Raw genomic sequence first — 15,039 nt, 5'->3', positions numbered from 1 at the left:
TGAAGGGTCATGAGCATGAGCCACTCCACATTTTAGCTGTCCCCCTTCTGGGAATACGGGAATAGAACTCTCCTACCCCCTTTGAAGCCAGGCATGGCCATGGCCCTTGGTTTTGGCCAGTGAAATTTAGTAGAAGCAACACAGGTCACTACCCAACAAAGACCTGATGCGCCCCGCTCTTGTCCCTTTGCCTACAGTCACAGAGCGTTGTGTCAAGGTAGAGCTTCTGTCTGTCCAGGTTCCTGAACATCCAGGAGCAGTGTGGCTTCAGAAACAAGCTCCACCAGACCCGGGGCAGGAATGAGGGGCTACGGTCAGTCACTGAGAGTCGAGGGCTGCTCCTTTGTGTAGCATAATCCAACCCATCCTGACTGACATACTGCCAACTGGAATCATCCATTTCAAAACAGGTGATGCTTTGAAAAGAAAGGAGTCTGCGTGACGCACTCGGAACCCCAAGTAGGACCATGATCCAACATGTTGTGATGACCAACAGCCTTTCACACTCTTTACTTAATAAAAGGGGGCCTCCTTCTTCCCCCCAACTTATGAGGATCCCAGGCAAACTCAGCCAGCAGTGACACGGTCCATTCTGCTGCCAGAGAGCTTGTGTTGCCTCCCATTTAAGAAGTGGAAATGAAGGAAGCTGATGCCAGTCGATGTCAAACAGCCTTTGAAAGGTATATATTTAACTTGGGCAAAGCAGCTATGCTGGAACTTATTTATTTAAAAGAAAGGAAGAGAGTGGTTGCCAGGGGCTGAGATGGGGAGAAATAGTGTTGTTACGTGACGGATACAGAGTTTCAGCTTGGCAAGATGAAAGACAGTGAATTCTGGAGGTGGAAGGTAGTGAGGGCCGCACAGCCACGCCAGTGTACTGACTGCCACTGAACCGGCCACTTAAAAATGGGTAAGATGGGAAATTGAATGTTGTGTGTATTTCACCACAATTAAAAAGAATAATCACAAAATAAAATTTTATAGAAAAGTAAAAACCCCATAACAATCCCCCAACTCTAGGGAAATATACACAGAAATATATGTTGACAGCTTTATGAAAAATTTAGCTATTGGCCCGTTTAACCATTAAATATGCCTCAGTCTTCCAACTCTCCTAAAACCTGTCAGTGGCTGAAGGCAGTTCCATTAGAGGGAATTTTTGCTCCCGCTGTCCTGTCTAAATAAAACAGCGGTCCCCACCGTTCTCTATCATTAAGCCAAATCAATTTCTAAGACGCACAATTCACTAACTGAGCTTTTCAGCAAAGTTTGTCCTTCTGCAGTGTCACGCAGGGAGCTATGTGTTGATGAGAGAAGGTGAACTCTGCACAGACTGGCCTCGACAGCTAGTTAAGCAGGAAAAAGTCTCAAAACATTTCACCACCCTTTACACAGAGCTGATCACAGCAGACTGCTAACTTGACACACGGTTTTCCAGTGTAGCCTCTCCAAGATTTAAAATCTGACACGCAGCTCGGTGCCTATAGCTCAGAGGGTAGGGCGCCAGCCACATACACCAGAGCTGGCGGGTTTGAATCCAGCCCAGGCTTGACAAACAATAATGACAACTACAACCAAAAAATAGCCAGGCGTTGTGGCGGGCGCCTGTAGTCCCGGCTGCTTGGGAGGCTGAGAGAAGAGAATAGCTTAAGCCCAGGAGTTGGAGGTTGCTGTGAGCTGTGATGCCATGGCAGTCTACCCAGGTGACAGCTTGAGACTCTGTCTCAAATAAATAAATAAATAAATAAAATCTGATCATGCTAGAAAAACCCACTCAAAGCCGCTGGCCTTGCCTCACCTTCTTAAACCAGGCAAGTTCATTTAGGGATACTGGGTCCACGATTGGTCCCTTTATCAGAATCTAGTGGTCACAAAGGTAGGAAGGGGACACCAGCCAATGTCACCTGCTGGTCCTGCCCCCACTCATCAGCTTCCAGTAAAAAAACGGCAGTAGACAGGTAGAGAGAGGGAGTGGGGCTTTGGGATTCTTCCTCTGCTTTCTGGTGATGCCATACATACTGCACAAAGTTCAGTGAAAGGAATAAGCAAAGTTCATGCCAACAGTGGAATATAATCAACAAAAAATGCAATTTGCATAAAAGCCCCTTTGAGTACAGACTTAAGATGAAGCTCAGGTATTCATTATGTATTTAAATAGATCTAGCTTCAATTACCCAAGTGCATGGAGGACACTCGGTGATTTTAGATAATCAATGGTTTCTGTGAGTGGCAGGAAAAGGGAAATTCGTTTTAAACAAGAGAAACGCTAAGGAACATATGCCAAATCTAAGAGACTAAAATTTGGATAATTCAAGTTCATAGAAGTATAAGAATAATCACAAAGTAGGTCAAACTCCTTTTTTCATTTTAAAAGAAACAAAAAAGAGTAAGTTTTGAAGAGGCTAAATAGGAAATAAAGTTCCCATGTAGATTCTACAAAGACTTTTTTCTGATGGATTCCACATGTACCATATTTAAGAGTTTTATTTATATAAACTTAAACTTAATTAATCTATCACTTTTAATATCTATAAAGAGAACTTAGTATAAGCTTCTCCTCCCCCATTGAAGAGAGTCTTTAGAGAGCTGTGGCGTCACAGCTCAGAGCAAGCTAAACTCTTGGGCTCAAGTGATTCTCTTGCTTCAACCTCCCAAGTAGCTGGGATTACAGGTGCCCGCCACAACGCCTGGCTATTTTTTGGTTGTAGTTGCCACTGTTGTTGGCAGGCCCGGGCTGGGTTCAAACTGCCAGCTCTGATGTATGTGGCTGGCATCCTAGCCGCTGAGCTACAGGCACCAAACCTGAAGAGAGTCCTGTAACTGTGCACCCCTCCCACCCTCACCTCACCACCCATCTCATATCAAGGTTCATTCTTGAGAGAAAACCAGAAGCTCCAGACTCCATGAAGCCAAACACGAGAAGCAGAGGCTATTTGCTGCAAATGGAGAAGAACTGAAGCCTGCCTGGTAAATAGCAATGGCAGGATCCATCTCTGGTGAAGTTAAGTGGCCTCCAACTAAAGACCATTGAATATGGTCAACTGGAGTCCCTTTTATAGCATGGGCCACTTACGATCTGCCCAGGCTATAAAAGCTCTATCATTTATAATGGGCACAAGGTGATATCTAGCAGCTTTCTGGTATGTCACACATGAATGCGACCCGACAGTCAAGCATGACCAGACGTTTGCTGAAAGCCTCCAGCATGAAAGGCAGAGACCAAAAGCACACAGAAGAAAATGCAGCAGGAGGAAGGCGAATCATGCCTGAAACAGAAAGATTCCCTAAAATCAGGGTACCCTCAGAGACACGAGAGAATCTGGGCTATACACAAGTGCCCTGAAAAAAGAACAATGAGACTGGAAGGAGAGGGGGGAGGAAAAGAAGAGGGAGGAAAGGAAAGAAGAAAGGATGAATGAGCTCTCAGGGAAAAAAAATCAATGAAAATTAAAATTTCAATACAAGGCAAATCACTATGAAGGACCAGAACACCAATGATAAGGGAGACGATTCTAAAATTCTTCAAAGAGGAAAAAAAGAAAACAAAGCACACACAAGGTGATCAGACATGAGAATGTTATGGGAAATAATTAAACCAAGGAAAAATGATTTCCAAGCCGAAATTCCAAAGTAGTCAGATATTATTCAAATAAAAAACATTTTCAAATATGTACCATTTTGTGAAGAAGATACTATTGAACCTAATGAATAGGTCCTTTTCATTAAAATGAAGGAGTTTATTAAGGAAAAAAAGGAAGATTTGAAAGCCAGGAAGATTACACCTAAGGTGGCGGATTCGAATCCAGCACGGGCCCGCCAAACAACAATGATGGCTGCAACCAAAAAATAGCCAGGCATTGTGGCGGGCGCCTGTAGTCCCAGCTACTTGGGAGGCAGAGGCAGGAGACTCGCTTGAGCCCAGGAGTTGGAGGTTGCTGTGAGCTGTGATGCCACAGCACTCTACCCAGGGGGACAGCTTGAGGCTCTGTCTCAAAAAGAAAAAAAAAAAAAGAAAGCCAGGAAGATAACTAGGATGATAAAGAGAAAAATTCCAGGGAAACTATCATACCTAAGGTCTAGCTAGCAACTGTCCATGAGAAAGAGGTAAAAATAAACCAGCTACCTAATGTACAGGAGGTTTAGAAAATATCAATGCTGTGTAACTAGAAAAACAGGCAAGTTACAACAAACAAACAAGAGGCAGTCATTAACTACAAGAAAAACAAAATCAAGAGATTGTTCAAAAAAAGAAACAAAATCATAGTATACTGCTTGGCTTAACAGCTAATAGTATTTATATGGTCATAACAAGATTAACTATTATTTAACCCTAAATTTTTATATACATATGTAAGAAAACAAGGAAAGGATACTTTGTATATTACACAGCTAGTCATTTGTTATAACCAAAAGTCAATAGTTAATGTTTAAAATCCGTTAAGAAAACGCAATATAAGCATGTTAATGAGAAATGAGGCTAAATGCCAGAACACAAACAGAAAAACATCGGCTAAAATAGTTGTGCACACTTGCTCCTGGCGAATGAGGCTGGTAGGGGGGTGGGGAGAATTTCACTTTAAGCCTTTCTTAAAGGCTAACTGGGCCAGCACTGTGGCTTAAGCCTGTAATCCCAGCCCTCTGGGAGGTGAGGCAGGTGGATTGCTTGAGCTCAGGAGTTCTAGACCAGCCTGGACAACAGCAAAACCCGTCTCTACCAAAAATAGAAAAATTAGCTGGATGCTGTGGCAGGGGCCTATAGTCCCAGCTACTTGGGAGGCTGAGGCAGGAAGGTCACTTGTACCCATGAGTTTGAGCTTCTAACTATGCCACAGCACTCAACTCCAGCACAATGGAGTGAGACTCTGTCTCCAAAAGCTAAATAAACAAATAAAGACTAACTGAATTCTTTTAAAACTGTGTTCAAGTTGATTTAATGCAAATTTAAAATAATGTAAGAAATGGAAGACAATACTGTTAATAACATATTTTCATAATACATAAAGTACACAAATTATATACTAAGATTTCATTCAACCACAATTAAATCTCTGCAGTGTAGGGAAACCTCTGGTGTACCAACATCAGAGATTCTATTTCCAGTTATTTCTAGCCTTGTGTATTCATTTCACACTTTACCATCCACATTCACCATTAGCACTCTCCTAAGAAGCAGGCAAGTGGGGCCCCATCCGGGCCCTGTACCTCAGGAAGCCTCCTAGTTTAGAACGCTCTTCTTAAAATTTTGATGCCAGGAAAGGGCAGGGTCCAGAGGTGCCCTCATATCACTTCTCCCCTTCAGGTAGCGCTCTCAACCTGCACCGCCCTGCTCTGTGGTGTCAAGAGGATGCCCTAAGCTCTTGAATGAGTGTCTGTGGCTACAGGTTGCTTCCACCAGCCTGTGTGGAATTTCTTTTGCAAGATTGCTTGAGACTGGGCCATCAGAATGGTGCTGATAAGTGAATCCAGGGTGGGCCAAATGTTTTATATAGATAACAGTCCCCCCCCCCAACAAAAATATGCGGCTGGGGCTCTTCACAATCTAGAGTTGGCCCTTGCCTACAACTAGTCCATGCCAAAATCAAAGGTCAATATATCTAAGTTTTTGGCTAGAGGCAGGGATATGATCCATAGTGCTGGGAAAACAGGACTCAGCTATGGGCCAGTCAGGGGTCCTCAAACTTTTTAAACAGGGGGCCAGTTCACTGTCCTTCAGACCGTTGGAGGGCCAGACTGAGGGCCCTGGTATGAGTCAGCTGCTAAGCAGGACAGGCAGTGGCGGCAAAAATACCTAGCGGGCCAGATAAATGTCCTAGGTGGGCTGCATGTGGCCCGTGGGCCATAGTTTGAGGACACCTGGCTAGGTCAATGTGTAAACCAACAAAGCTGTGTTTATAAGGTAAAGTTAACAGGGATATAAACACCCAGGAAGTTCAACTAGGGACCCAAGATGATTTCAAAAGGATCATTAGAGGACAAAGTCACAAGAATAACATTTCAAAGAGGTAAAATTTAAGTTCTGACTTTGGAGCTTTTGGGAAAAAATCTGTTAAAATAAAATGGGAAAACCTTATTGAATAAGCATTGATGCTGGGGGTTTAAGAAACCATAAGCTCAATCTGAGTCAATAATTTTAAGTGGTTCTAATAAATTAAAGGAATTAACTCTAACACTGTGAAAGAAACAAGAGCAACAGAAGCCTCACTGCAGGGTGTGGGGACAGACCACCTGGAGACCAGGATGCCTCACTTTGGAGCACACTTACCAATAAGAATGGGAAGAATGGCTCAGGAACCTGGGCCAGGGTAGCCTGATGAGGAGATAAGGCCTGGCACAGGCACAGCGTATGTGAGGCCTGAGAATCCCTATAGCTGCTGCTTGGGGGACTGAGGAGGAAGGGTCACTCAAGCCCAGGAGTTTGAGTCTAACCTGGACAACACAGTGAGACCTCAGCTCTAAAAATAAAATGATAAAATAACAGTTATGAGAATGGACAGGAACACCCACACTAGACTCCAGCAGTGAATATGAAACCCTAAGGAAATAGCAAGGATCACCAGAAAGAACATACCCTCTCAACACGACCAAGAACTTTCTAGAATTTAGGGCTTTAAAACAGATAGTTGAAAAGTTAAACAAAGTTTCCACCCAGGAATGGGAGTGGCTGCCCAGTGGGTAGGCTAACCTGCAACCTGCTAGGAGGGACCTTGCAGAGATGGTGCCTACTTGAGAAGGAGGCTGACCTTGAGTCAATTCAAGTCCAAGATGCTAAATCCCCTCTAAACTATTTGGGGGGCGGGGACGGAGTCTTACTCTGTTGCCCTGAGTCGAAAGCCATGGCATCATCATAGCTCACAGCAACCTCAAACTCTTGGGCTTGAGCAATCCTCTTGCCTCAGCCTACTGAGTAGCTGGGACTTCAGGTGCACACCACTATGCTCAGCTAGTTTTTGTTTTTGTTTTTTTGTTTTTTCTGTTTTTAGTAGAGACAGGATCTCACTTTTGGTCAGCCTAATCTTGAACTTCTGAGCTCAAGAAGCCATCCACCTGCCTCTGCCTCCCGGAGTGCTAGCATTATAAGCATGAGCGACCTCTCCCAGCCTCCCTCTAAAATATTTTCTACCACATCTACTTGATACCTCCCTGTGAAAGATTTCCAGAGTTTTTCCTCACTTAGCTGCTTTTGCCCAGGGCATGTGCATAGCGTCAGGAGTGGCAATCCAAGAGCCTAATGAAACTCAAAGCCTTTTCACAGTGAAGCCACACTCAATCTCTATGAAGATACTTATTTAGAGAAGCACAGGAAACTAGTCTCTTTCTCTTTATTATTAAAGGGTCACTGTAACATTTATTGAGCACTTGCTATTTATCAGACTCTTAACTGCATTATCACCTTTAATCTATGATTCAACTTAATGGTGTGGATATTACTTTTTTTGTTTAACTTATGAATCTCTCTCTCTCTCTCTCTCTTTTTTTTTAGACCAAATCTTACTCTGTTGCCCCAGACTAGAGTGCCATGGCAACAGCCTAATTCACAGCAACTTCAAACTATTGGGTTCAACCCACCATTCTGCCTCAGCCTTCCAAGTAGCTGGGAAGACAGGTACCCATCATGATACCCGGCTAACTTTTCTATTCTTAGTACAGATGAGGTCTTGCTCTTGCTCTTGCTCAGGCTGGTCTTGAACTCCTGAGCTCAAGCGATCCTCCCACCTTGGCCTCCCAGAGTGCTAAGATTACAGGCATGAGCTATCCCAGAGATAACCATTTTCTACATTCCTTTAGATATATAACTTCATATGATGTTTTTACCCAATTAGGCATCTTTCTTATTCTGCCTGGTAGCTATGTTCCCAAGGCATAATGTAAGAATTTAAAATGAATATTAGCATATGTTACCAAAGAAGTGGGTAAGCTTTTTTAAAGTGTGAGTGAAACCCTCAGGTAATAGACAAATGAAGGCCCAACATGAAACTACACTTTGTAGGTGGTAGGCAATGTCCCTGGCTTCAAGTTGAAGGAAAGAACTCTAATTAAAATACTAGTTTAAATGCAAGAGCCATAGCCTCACTTTGCAAACAGCACTTCTTATGCAGCACTTCTATATAAACTGCTCTATATTCATACTCATTCCTATCCCCACCCGGCACACAAAATCCCCTTTCTACTTTTGCTGGTACCCTAAATCTCCCTTCCATGGGCAAATCTGTGGGTATCTGAGTAAAGGCATCAAATCAACAGCATGAAGGCTCTGGAAATTGTGTGCACTGAATTGAGCCCTGGGGCTGGCATAACCTACAAATTATTTCACAATCATAGCTGATCTCCCCGACTTAGCCTCACCCCTACACACACAGGTTTCATTCAAATTCGTCTCCTCTAGAGTTATAAGGATTACAATAAGCACAAGGTAAAAAATGCCTTCATGATTCCCAAACAGCAGTAATTTCCTTTGAAAAGTTTCATTTTGTGCTCTATCCCACAGACGTAACATAAAAATATAACCATAACAAGAATACATACAAGTTTTCAAGAATAAGGTCTCATGTTGCCCCCATACACACACACACACAAATTATTCAACATGACCTACTGGATATTTAGATTCTAGGAGCAATTTTATGGCAATGAAGATCCTATCAAAAATTCACACTAGAAATGTATAAGAAAAAAAAAAAGGAGCCTTCCTAAAATCAATTAGGATAATCATCTAACCTATAATAAGGCAAGAATACCCAAAATCCAGCTATGATCTAGAAAGATTTTACAGATTTCATAAGACACAAAACAAAGCACCACCACAAACAACAAACTCTGAGGAACAGGGAATGGATCTGCTTTCAAGAGTCTGTCACATCATATTATTTAACATGTGCTGTTTCAACCAAAAGTATAAGACATGTGGAGAAACAATAAATTATGGTTCATACACAGGAAAAAGAAATAATCAATGGAAATAATCTTGGAGGAAGTTTAAATGTTGAATGTGTTAGACAAATCTTTAAATCAACTATTTTGAATATATTCAAAGAATTTTAAAAATCATGTCTAAAGATATATAGAAGGATAATCTCATCAAATAGAGAAAATCAACAAAGAAATAGAATTTTTTAAAAGGGACCAAATGTAAACTCTAAAATACAGAATAACCAGAAGAGCTAAACAACCCATTTGAGCAAACAGAAAAAAGAATTGGTGAACTTAAAGTCGATTAAGTGAGATTATCAGTCTAAAGAATAGGATAGAAAGAGAAGGAAGAAAAACGATCAGAGGGATGATCAGAGGTCTGTGGGATGCCATTAAGCATACTAATACAAATAGAAGTTACAAATGAAGAGGAAAGCAACAAATGATCAAGAAAACTATTTGAAAAAATAATAGCCAAAAACTTTACAAATGTGATTTAAACACACACAAACACACATCAACACATTTTTAAAAATATGATAAATTCCAGATAGTGTAAACTCAAATAGACTGACACCTAAACACATCATAATCATCTATTAAAAACAAAGACAAAATCTTCAAAGCAGCCAAGGAAAAGCAACTCATCACATAACAAAGGATCTTCCTAAGATTAACAGCTGATATTTTTTATCAGATACTACATAGATAAGAAAGAAGTGGAATGCTATGTTCAAGGCCCTAAAACTACCAATCAAGAATTCTATACCCAGCAAAACTACCCTTCAGAAATGAAGGAGAAATCAGGTCATTCCCAGATAAACAAAAGTGTCCTTGCTTTAATAATAAAAGACACATTCACTACATTCAATAAGCTGCAGGTGAGGGGGTGGGGAGACAGGAGGTAGCTTTTAGGGTGCCTAAAACTTCTATTTCTTATCCTGGGTGATGGTTACATTTTTACTTTGAGATAGTTCATTGAGCAATGTTCTATGTATTTCCTTTTCTGTGTGTTTTACATCAAGTTAAAAAAAAAAACCCACAGATGCCTTGTCTTTATACAAACAAAATTATCACTTTATATTTCTTACTTTAATTGTCCAAACAGAAATAGCTATAGAGGCCAAAGCCAGAAACTTAGTGAAAAAAATTTTCTCTCCTCCATACCTTTGTTCCAGTTCTGTCCTTTCATGGGATATCCTCAGGGTTCATTTCACTCCGTGTATTCCTGCATCTCCTTTAATATTCACTGTTGGGCCTTACCACATTATAAAGATTTGTTCCTATGTCTGTCCCTCCCATTATAAAATACATGAGCAATATTAAGGGTAGGAACTGTCAAAATGTTCTTGGTGTTCTCAACAGTATCGTGCACAGTACACAGAAAGCATGGGGTAAAGATTTGATAAAGTAATTCATTAACGGAATAAATAAAGAAAGTCTGTTAAAATAATTCCACAAAAAGTTTATACAGAGTTTATTACAACTATCCAAACTCAAAAGATTCCCTATAAAAGCAAATGTTAACCCTGAAGCAATTAGCAGGGAAGTATTTTTTTTAGACAGTCAAACTTTAAGAATGCTGGGTAGAAAAGTTCTGATAAGATGAGTAATAGAAAATGTTTAGGTATAGCTGGCCATTCTGGGGTATTATTATTTTAGTTTATGATTCATATTAGAAAAGAATATATCATGACAAAAATTTTTGACAGCTCAAATCATGTCTAAAATGAGGAATTCATGATCCCTGTCTAAAATGCAAGAGAAAGGGGACTGGGGACTATACTAAGAAATCATTCAACCCACAGCGCACACAGCAAGTTTCTCACATCCATCTCTTAACCTCTCTTGGCCTTCACTCTGAAACCCTTTGGATGAGGTCTCTCATTCCTGGAATTCAGTACAGATATTTATTTTGTCATTCACCATCTTTGTTTCTATAATGACCAACAGATAAATTTCACCACTAACAGGAAAAAAAGGGTGGAGTATGTAGGGGGAAGAGAGAAGGTTTCAGTTCAGTGGTTTGTAATGCCCTGCAAAGCACGGGCCCAACCAACCTGAAAGAGGAAGGCATCACCCAGGGAGTTGCTGAGGCAGAAGACAAAGTCCTTCTTGGGGTGCTCGGGCACAGCCTGCACGATGCTGTTCTCCACCCAGACGGCGTGCTTCGGAATGCTGTTGTGGTCTATTCCAGACCTGCCGTCGGTCTCGTAGAAAAAGAGTGTGCATCCTGAAGAAACACAACACGGGTCTGCATGAGTAATCGGAGCTTGGGCAACAAAAAGCCTGTAGTGGAACCTAGGACGTGTGCCCTGTCAGAAGGAAAGAGCTGGAAGTTAAAGTGCGTCATACCCAGGAAGTAAAGAAAATGGAGCCATGCTTGGATACAAGTCTCGGATGGGCCTAGAGAAGGACAAAGATCCTAAGTCACAGCTTCTCAGCCTGCATGGGACTTCTTCAAGCATGCCTCATGAGTTCCTCCAGCAACTCACTTTCTCTTTTGGAGCATTTGGTTACAGGTCTCCTAATATGCATGAGGATCTTGTGGCCCCTTTGCCCAGTGTTGGGTTCAAACACAGTTCTATGAAACAGAACTGGCACTGTGTGAGGACAGGATGTGTTCGCAGCCCATTCCAGTATGTCCCACATGATATGCAATCAGGAAATCTCTAGAAAATGGACTAGGTTTCTGGCTCCTGTCCTTGGAGAAAGTAATATATAATAATGGCTTGAAATGCTTTGAGGAAAAGGAACCCCAAAATGCTTTTGGCCTCAGCACTTATCTATGAATTTTTTTTCCAGAAATAAACCATGTCCTCATCCTTACTGAAAGAGAAAATGCATGGCACACAGATGGAGGAAGCCAGAGTCCTGGTCCACACTTAATGGTATTGCGAAATTGATGGCACTATGACCGTAGCCACAGAATATTTCATAGGCTTGTGACAAGATAGCTTAAAGAGATTCCCTCCATCATCACCTAAACTTGAAGCTCACTTTTATAGCAATTACTAGCTGAACACTTACTCTCAACTAATCGAACCCAATTTCAGGGGAAGCCTGGGTGCAATTTTATGACTTTCCCTCCACTTCAGCATGAGCTACTCTGTTAATTTTCACCATCTCCCTTACCGCAATCAAGTACCACACTTTATGAGAGTGGCAAAGCTCTTGAAATGAATGATGCAGACCAGTGGAAGCCACACTGGTTCACAGGCATCCTTTCCTAACCCATATTATTTCTCATACCATGGATGACTGCTGAATGCTATGTCCCTACACACGGCTATGTCCCTACACACCCATTTCACATGTTCTCCCCAAAACAATTTGACCACAGGCTGTGCTGTCAAGTCCTAATTGTGCAGTACTCCTGAGCTTTAGGGTTTCACACTGAACCCCGTCTCCACAATCAAGGAGTCTCAATTAATCCTTCTGCCTTTTCAAGTTATGGTTGCTTCTTTTTTCAAAGGTCAAGTCCTATGCTAATATTTCTTAAAAGATGAAGTCACATGTCATTTATTGCTAGAGACTTTTAGGAGAAGTTAGTTTTTAGTTTGGGGTTTAAAAGTTAGAGGCAGATACTTTAAATATATGCCTTTTGAGTAATCTGCCCCAACTCAGTTTTTCCCCACATCCCCAGGATTTAGAAGATCTCAAGGAAGTTTCTCAGGACAGGCACATCAAATAGCAGGCTCAACGTTACCTCCTATTTTTATGCCTTGAATTAGCATAGATTAGAGATAAAGAAGAAAACAAACATGGCAGGGAGACTACTTTTTCCTAAATCAGAAGTTCTTGTGGTAGAGTCAATTTGGCAACGACAGTTTGGGTTGTCACAATGTGGGAGGAGATGCTACTGGCACCTGGTGGGCAGAGGACAGGGAAGCTGCCAAGCATCCTACAATGCCCAGGGCAGCCCCCTGGACAAAGGATTACACAGAAGATGCCTACAGGGCCACCGCTGGGAAACCCTGCTCTGAATAATCTTCATGACTAACAATATGCTCATCATCAGTAGATTTTTAACATAAAAGAAGGCATGTACTAACTTACCATACATTGGAAACAGAGAGAGAAGTTTGTGGATGATAAATTAGGGCACATGGCCAGGTGCAGTGTCTCACACTTATAATCCCAGCTCTCTGAGAGGCTAAGGCAGGAGCATCACTTGAGCTCAGAAGTTTGATACCGGCCTGACCAAAAACAAGGCCCCATCTCTACTAAAAATAGAAAAATTAGCCAGGTGTGGTTGCACGTGCCTAGCTACTTGGGAAGCTGAGACAAGAGGATTGCCCAGGAATCTGAGGTCTGGACTGAGGCATGGTACTCCAGCTTGGGGGACAGAGTGAGAATTTATCTCAAAAAAATAAATAAATAAAGAGTTGTGCCCCAATCCTAATATGAGCATATCCCAAACATGTATGATCCTCCCAAATAGTTATTTTTATAACTTTTCATCTTCGGTTTAGAATCCTCAAAACAGTAGATAATTGAAATCAGCTTTTCCCCAATGATCAACTTATTCCACTTTTCAGACACACATGAAGCAACAGATCCAAAACCTCAAACTCCCTGACAAAATCTGTTTTCCACCATCTTTATCTGAATATAATTTGAATGCTCTTTCTTCTACTCTCTACTTCAGAGCCTGATTTCAGATGAAACCATTTTGGGGGGTTTTTGGTTTGTTTTTTTAAATTAGTAATGTTGTCTCATGTGAAAGAGTCTTTGGGGGACAAAAAGCTATTCTCACAGTTCCCAGGTGTTCTTCTGCTTTTTATTTCTCAATATCTAAGAAAAAGTCAGCCGCCAAGACTTGCTTTTGAGTGGCAAGGACAAAATCCTGAGGATGTCAACACATAATGGGGACCTGTTAGGATCAACACATGGAGGACTCTGTGGCTCTGTGATCTGGGCTTGGATCCTGACTGACTGTGTCACTCTGATCTGGGTCACCAGAAAAGCGAAGCCTCCCTCCCCAAGTGGGCCTGTGAGCTGTACTCCTGAACCTTCAAACCCTGGCTTCCTTTGTCACTTATTCTCTGAGGGAACACCAGAAACAAAATGAGCCCCTCTGCTATGGCCCAAGACCAAAAAAGTCAACTAATTATTTTTATTTCTACGCCACTAACATTGCTGCTCTCAGTTAGAGTAAGAATCACCTGGGAACCAAAATTTAGGGTCTGTTATGAGATAAAATTGTGACCCACCAAATTCCTAACCTTCACTACCTCATTAAGGCAATATGAGGTCACAGGGTGGGGGGGCACTAATCCAAGATGATCAATGTCCTTATAAGAAGAGGGAATATGGACAAAACCAAGGAGAGGGAAGACTGTGTGAAGATACTGGAAGGCGATGGCCATCTCCGAACCAAAGAGAGAAGGGAGGCTTCAGAAGACGCCAACCCTGTAGATACCTTGACCTTGAAATTCTAGCCTCCAGGGCTATGAGACAATAAATTTCTGTTATTTAAGCTGCCAGTCTGTGCTGCTTGTCATGGTGGCCCTAGTGAACCAACACAGGGGCTGCCTCTAAACCCTGTGATTCAGCAGGTATCAGGTACAACCCAGAGAGTCCTCACATGACTGCCATAAAGGTGGTCTTCAGAGCGGGCTGTTATGAACTTGGTTCTAGGCTCAGCGCCCATAGCACAGTGGTTACGGTGCCAGCCACATGCACCGAGGCTGGCAGGTTTGAACCTGGCCTGGGCCAGCTAAAACAACAATGACAACTGCAACAAAAAAATAGCCAGGTGTTGTGGCGGGCACCTGTAGTCCCAGCTACTTGGGAGGCTAAGGCAAGAGAATCCCTTAAGCCCAAGAGTTAGAGGTTGCTGTGAGCTATGATGCTACAGCACTCTACCCAGGGTGACACAGTGAGACTCTGTCTCAAAAAAAAAAAAAGAACTTGGCACTAATTAATAAAATAAACACCATGAAGGTCAAAAGGGAACAGAGGCATTGGTGCCCAGTGGTGTACACATCTCAAGAAGGTGGAAGAGGAATTCCCTCCCATCTCCTCCACTCACCCCCATGACAGAGCAGCGGGCATGATCCAGGCCCTCAGATACCACCACCCCTGCAGGGCCTCCAAGTTAAGCCAGGGCAGGCCATGGGTGAGAAG

General features: G+C 42.2%; 1 protein-coding gene across 7 annotated transcripts in view; it reads right to left on the bottom strand.

Annotated features, from left to right (window-relative positions):
- TIAM1 (T cell lymphoma invasion and metastasis 1) overlaps positions 1 to 15,039 on the bottom strand; it is a 368,684-nt gene that overhangs the window by 103,223 nt on the left and 250,422 nt on the right. For all 7 annotated transcript variants that reach the window (XM_023517428.1, XM_023517430.1, XM_023517429.1 and 4 more), the window contains one exon: positions 10,968 to 11,140. In XM_023517428.1, coding sequence (XP_023373196.1) covers positions 10,968 to 11,140 — 173 coding nt within the window. The remainder of the gene's footprint in view (positions 1 to 10,967; positions 11,141 to 15,039) is intronic.

Source organism: Otolemur garnettii, unplaced genomic scaffold (genome assembly GCF_000181295.1).
Source record: "Otolemur garnettii isolate 467f Iridium unplaced genomic scaffold, OtoGar3 scaffold00111, whole genome shotgun sequence".
NCBI classification, from domain to species: domain Eukaryota; kingdom Metazoa; phylum Chordata; class Mammalia; order Primates; family Galagidae; genus Otolemur; species Otolemur garnettii.
Note: the sequence above shows the minus strand (reverse complement) of the source record. Positions and strands in the feature narration are given on the sequence as shown.